This window comes from Populus euphratica, unplaced genomic scaffold (assembly GCF_000495115.2).
Source record: "Populus euphratica unplaced genomic scaffold, PopEup_1.0 scaffold5.1, whole genome shotgun sequence".
NCBI classification, from domain to species: Eukaryota; Viridiplantae; Streptophyta; class Magnoliopsida; order Malpighiales; family Salicaceae; genus Populus; species Populus euphratica.
The window spans coordinates 1,699,269-1,704,710 of NW_011499848.1; the positions used below are offsets into that span (position 1 = coordinate 1,699,269).

At 30.8% G+C, this 5,442-nt stretch overlaps 1 protein-coding gene across 1 annotated transcript in view; it reads left to right on the top strand.

Annotated features, from left to right (window-relative positions):
• The first annotated feature begins 3,360 nt into the window (after positions 1 to 3,360).
• LOC105113530 (Agenet and bromo-adjacent homology (BAH) domain-containing protein) overlaps positions 3,361 to 5,442 on the top strand; it is a 4,726-nt gene continuing 2,644 nt past the window's right edge. Inside the window, exons 1-3 of the mRNA XM_011009736.1 lie at positions 3,361 to 3,823; positions 5,092 to 5,174; positions 5,271 to 5,393. Coding sequence (XP_011008038.1) covers positions 3,535 to 3,823; positions 5,092 to 5,174; positions 5,271 to 5,393 — 495 coding nt within the window. The 5' untranslated portion in view covers positions 3,361 to 3,534. The remainder of the gene's footprint in view (positions 3,824 to 5,091; positions 5,175 to 5,270; positions 5,394 to 5,442) is intronic.

The following is a 5,442-nucleotide window of genomic DNA, read 5'->3' on the forward strand; positions in this document are numbered from 1 at the left end:
CGGGCCCCCCCAGTAAATAAAAAAAAAAAAAAAAATTACAACTAAGCGACTTCTAACCACATGTTCATGTATCTGTGATGCAACTATATGTTGGTAACATTGTTTTGTTTTGGACAATGGATACCCGTGTTTAAAAGTAAGCAAGTACTTCGTAGATAATAGTAATAATAAAAATTCATGGAGCAATTCATGTATTTTTATTTTTAAACATACAAATTTTTGCACGGGCTGCCCCCTGTCGTTGTATCTAGTTGGGAAGTTGCTTGTTTTTACTGTAGAAACTGTATTTCATGTTTTTTAAAAATATTTTAATGTATGAACATTAAAAATAAAATAAACTAAATTTTATTTTCATATATTTTAAAATAAAAATATTCAGGAAAAAAAATTACCATCACAATATCAATTGTTTTTACTGTAGAAACTGTATTTCATAATTTTTAAAAATTATTTTAATGTATGAATATTAAAAATAAAATAAAATAAATTTATTTTCATATATTTTTAAATAAAAATATTCAGGAAAAACAATTACCATCACAGTATCAAATATTATCTTTTATCTTTACATATCCAGGTACACGCGTATGTTTCCATGTGTGAATCCTTGAAGTATTTATTTATAATTTTTTAAAATTTTAAGGATATTGCACGTGAGTATAATTTGATCATGAAAAAAATATTAAGTAATTGCACTGTTATCCTTGTTAACAGAACCTAACCACCTTGGAAAAACACTGCAGAAATAAATTTATTTTCACTGTTTATATAATAGTGAAAAGTTATATTTGCTTCACGAACAAAAAAATATTGAACTGTTTATCGAGAGTTTTAAGGGTTTTTTTATATAATATATTGATAATTAATTGATGATGGATGATTTTTTTTTCACTTTAAAAGCATAAGGAAATAATTAAAATAATTTTCAAATAATTTTTAAAATAACTAGCATTCAAGAGTCTTTTTTTATATATATTTTTATAGTAGTTTTTTAATTATCGTGAGGTAAACTGAGAGGTAATCTATTACATGGTAAAAAAAATAAAGAAAGCACGGTAAACCATCAAAATGTCCTTAGAGCAAACAAAAAGAAGAAGAAGAAAAAGAAGATTGCAAAAGGCTTTTTTAATTTTTTCACAAAGGTTTTTTTTCCATTACCAAATCAGCTCAAGAAAAATTTGGTATTACATGAGTAGAGAAAATAAAACCTAAAAACAAATGTGGTTGGCCCCAATACCTTTGAGCTGTGTACGTGACACTCTCGACAAACTAAAATACTTATATTGTGTTATTGAAAGAGTCACCATGTTCTATTATTTAATGGTCATATATGTGGCTATTGGTGACATTTGTTTTCTTCCCTTTTTATATTTTCCTTTTTAAATTCATGCTAGCCATGGAAAAAATTAGAGTTGTCTTTTGATCCATGGAGATTTCTACTCCAACCCTTATTTATTTGGTTTTTTATTTTTTTGTCTTTGCAAAAAAAATAGTTTTTTTTTTCAATTTCATGGTTTAATTCTAGTTTGTGATTTTTTTCCAATTTGATTTTTGTTTTTTTAGACATTTTATTAAATTAATTTTTCTTTTTAATATCACTATCCAATCAAAATTTTGGTTCTTGCTGTTTTGATTTTGCAGGCCATTTGGTTAAATTATTTTTTCTTTTTAATTTCATGATTAAATAAAAAATAAAATTTATTTTATTTTATAATTATAATTTTTTTATTTGTTTAGTAATTTTATATAATTGATTTTTAATTTTATTATTTAATACGTGATATGTGATTGATTAAAAATTAAATTTCATGATTTTTTTAAAATATTTAACAACATGTATAATGTATAATGAGTTTAAAAAATGAACACGTATTAATATTTATATAAAAATATTGAATTTGTGATTTTTTTTGTTTTTTTTATTATCGTGTTACCTTAATCCAATGATCTAATCTATGAGTCTTAATCCAATGATCTAATCTATGAGTCTTAATCCAATGATCTAATCTATGAGTTTTTTGAGATAATTCAGGTTAATTCAATTATAATTACAAAAATTATAAATTTATTATGATAACTTAAATTAATTTTATTTAATTTTTCAAAGTTATTTTTTTATCTAACTTTATCTTATCATTTATGTTCTATTGAAAAAATAGTTTTTCCTCCAGGTGTTGTTGGCGTTTCTTTTTAATTTGTTCGAAATGTTATTAATGCTTATTTTTTTTATTCCAATTAAAATAAAATAAATTTTTTAACCTAGACAAATTCACAAAAAACAAACAAAAAATCAGTAAGGGCTAGTCAAGCTATAATTAACAACGAATCGATAAAATAGGCTTTACTTGTTTATAAATTCCCACCCCCCTCTCTAGAATGACTTCAATGTATGTTGGTTAATGTGGGGTCATGGTATTTTTTTTTAAATATTTTTTAATTAAAAATATATTAAAATATTTTTACTTTTAATATTAACATATTGAGATAATTAAAAAAATATAAATTTAATTTTTTTTAAAGTAAAATATTTTCAGCATACACTGACATATAGTTAACAAGTCAATTCAAAACATACACTTACATAATATATCTTAAAATAAGAACTCAAAACTTTAATCATCAAAATCACTCCTTTAAAAACTCAAAATCAATTCACGAAAAATCCATGACTACACATCTATTTACATGACACACGCCCTTCAACCCAACCAACAGCATCCAATCCAGGATCAAGTTTAGGAAGTCTAAATGCTATTTACATGTAAGCAATGTCTGGTTATTTGAATTATAAATCTTGACAAATATGGTATTTGTAGCAATCTCCCTCCCTCTTCTCCCATCACAGGAGGGAAAAACAAACTTACTATTCAAAATAACATGGATCTATTATTTACATGGCCAATGGACAGGCAGCAGGTGGAATTAAAGTTTCTAACATATTTTCCAAACCCAAATCCGAAATAACACCATTTTTTGAAAAATAAAACTGTTATCATAATTTTTTGAATCTAGTAATTAATTTAATTATTTTTGTAGTGGTATTAGTTTCAAAACAATTAATTTCTTCTGACAACTGGCGAATAGACTGAGCGAGTCTCCCATTTAAAAACCCGGCAATTGCGGGCACCACCTCCTTATCTCGTTCTCTTTCAACTTGTTCCCTGTCCGTTGCCTGAATCCCGTACAGGATACGTGTCGTGTAACCAAAAATACAAAACGGTAATTCCAGAACATTAATAAGGGTATTTACGGAAACTCGTTTCCCCACCATAGCAATCCACGCAGTTCCAAACTCCTCTCCTTCGCGGCACCCTCGTGGACGCAATCGTAACCGCCCATCTCTCCTTTAAATCCCCACATCACGAAACCCTAGCACCCCCTCCTTTTTTAAATCCCCGTTCAAATAAACAGGCAGAGATAAGATACAAACAGATGAAATGATAAAAGAGAGAGGCTAGAGAGAGAAACCCTAATCCTCCCCATCCTTTATACTTATCTTTTTCGTTTTCTTTTTTCGTTTTTTAATAGCAATTGATGGAGAGGTCGGGGACTCGGTCGCCGCCGGAGAAGGCTACGTCGCTGGGGTACGTGAGCTGGGAGGAGGTGTACATTTCCAGCGACAGAGGGAGGAGAGAGGTGCAGTATTATCTGAAGAGAAACGACGGTGGAAAAGACCTGGCAATTACAGGGAAAGAGAAGAGCTCACGGCACATGTCTTATTATTTTGAAATTAGGAACCGCTCGAATTTGTTTCCTATGGCACTCTCTCTGAAGCCGAAGTCAAGAAGAGAGGTTATTGACTGGCTTGATTCAATTGTTTCAGGTACATAAGCAAAAACCTAATTGAAACTTTTCTATTATTATTAATCTCCCTCTAAATTCTGAAAATCTTGAAGCTTTTGGGATTTCTTTTCAAGGGTTTGTGTTCTTTGCGGTATTATGTTGGATCCCAGTTTTTTTTTTTCCTTGGCTTAGTTGGAAATACGATCGTGGATTTTGTAATTCAGTCCAAAATTCAAACTCTTCCGATATTCGCATCGGGGGATGTAAATCTTCGCGGAGCTGTGTTGTGTTGTTCTTAATTTGTTAAAATACTAGCCTGGTTTTTCTGTTTATTGCTGCTTCCCTTGCTGCACGGGTTTTTTGAGGCCTTTGAATTTTTTTTTTTGAAGATGTCTCCATCCTCGCCTAGTTTTGCTATTTCTTATTTCGCGGTAGAATTCTATCTGTTACCTCTCCTGATCTGAATAGGAAATATACTTGGATGTTTTTCTTTAATTTATAATTTATATTGAAATACATGGAAAATCTTTATTCTTAGAATTTGCCTAAAGATGACCGATCATATCAAATTGAAAAGTTTGCATCTTTAAGTATCTGTTTCCAATCTGTCGTGGCGAGTACATGCCTGTAGATGCCCTAATTAGGGCTGTTGTCAATGATGTCATGTCCATGTTCTTTTTCTTCTCGAAGATGCGCTTATCCATTTTCTTTCCTTGGATTCCTCGCGTGCTGTGCCCATCTAGAGGATGGGTGAATTCTTTTTGGCATCTCGTGACATTTCTTCTTTTTTCCTGGATTTTATTTCTCAAGGAGGAAAGAATTGTGTTCTTGTGATAACGGAAAACACTTCTTTTTTTCAAGTATATCTAGAAATGTAAATTTTTCTTTCCGAGTCCAAGTAACAAATTCATGATTTATCTTTGTTTTTGGATCTGAAGTGAAATAAAATATTCATATCCTTGCTGTCTTTATTAGAGCAAATTTTTCTATAGGTGCTCTAAATATCCGTTCTACAGGTTAGCAGTCCATTAATTCATAATCAGTTTCTTTTAGCTCTATACCCCTCTCCTGATCAAGGTACCCTTTTGTGCTGCCATATTGAAATTATGCCCTCCTGTAAAAATGCCAAGGCCTCTTGTTTGTGTAGTTGCCTTTGTACCATGGGTTTTATCTGATGATAAACCATTTAATGCTCCCCGTTTGGTTATGTACACTCCTCTTTGCATTTGCTACTTATTCTGTCTTTCCTTTGTCTCTTTCCTCAGTGATGGCCATCTATTGAATTTTGAGTTTGCTATGGAATTTCAGGTTCCCTTCTACAAGCACCAATCTCTCAAGCAGGCTCCTTGGATAACAGTGATGCTTCTCAGTTGGATATGGAAATCTTTAAGGTAAGAGTGGTGTTATTGATTCAGTGATGTTTCAAATTGGGATATTTAGTATGCAGGCATCGTCTTTTTTATTCTTACTTGTTTTCAATTTTTTAGGATATTCAGTCGCAAAAGCTGGGGCATTATTCTTCAGAATTTTTGTGGTTAGGTTCTCCATGGGTTTGCAGGAAGAAACGAAAGCATTATGAGTCTTTTTACCGGAATGGTGTCAAAATTTCTGTGAGTGTGTTTGTGTTTTTTTCCCTTTCTGTGGACCCTAGCTCCACCC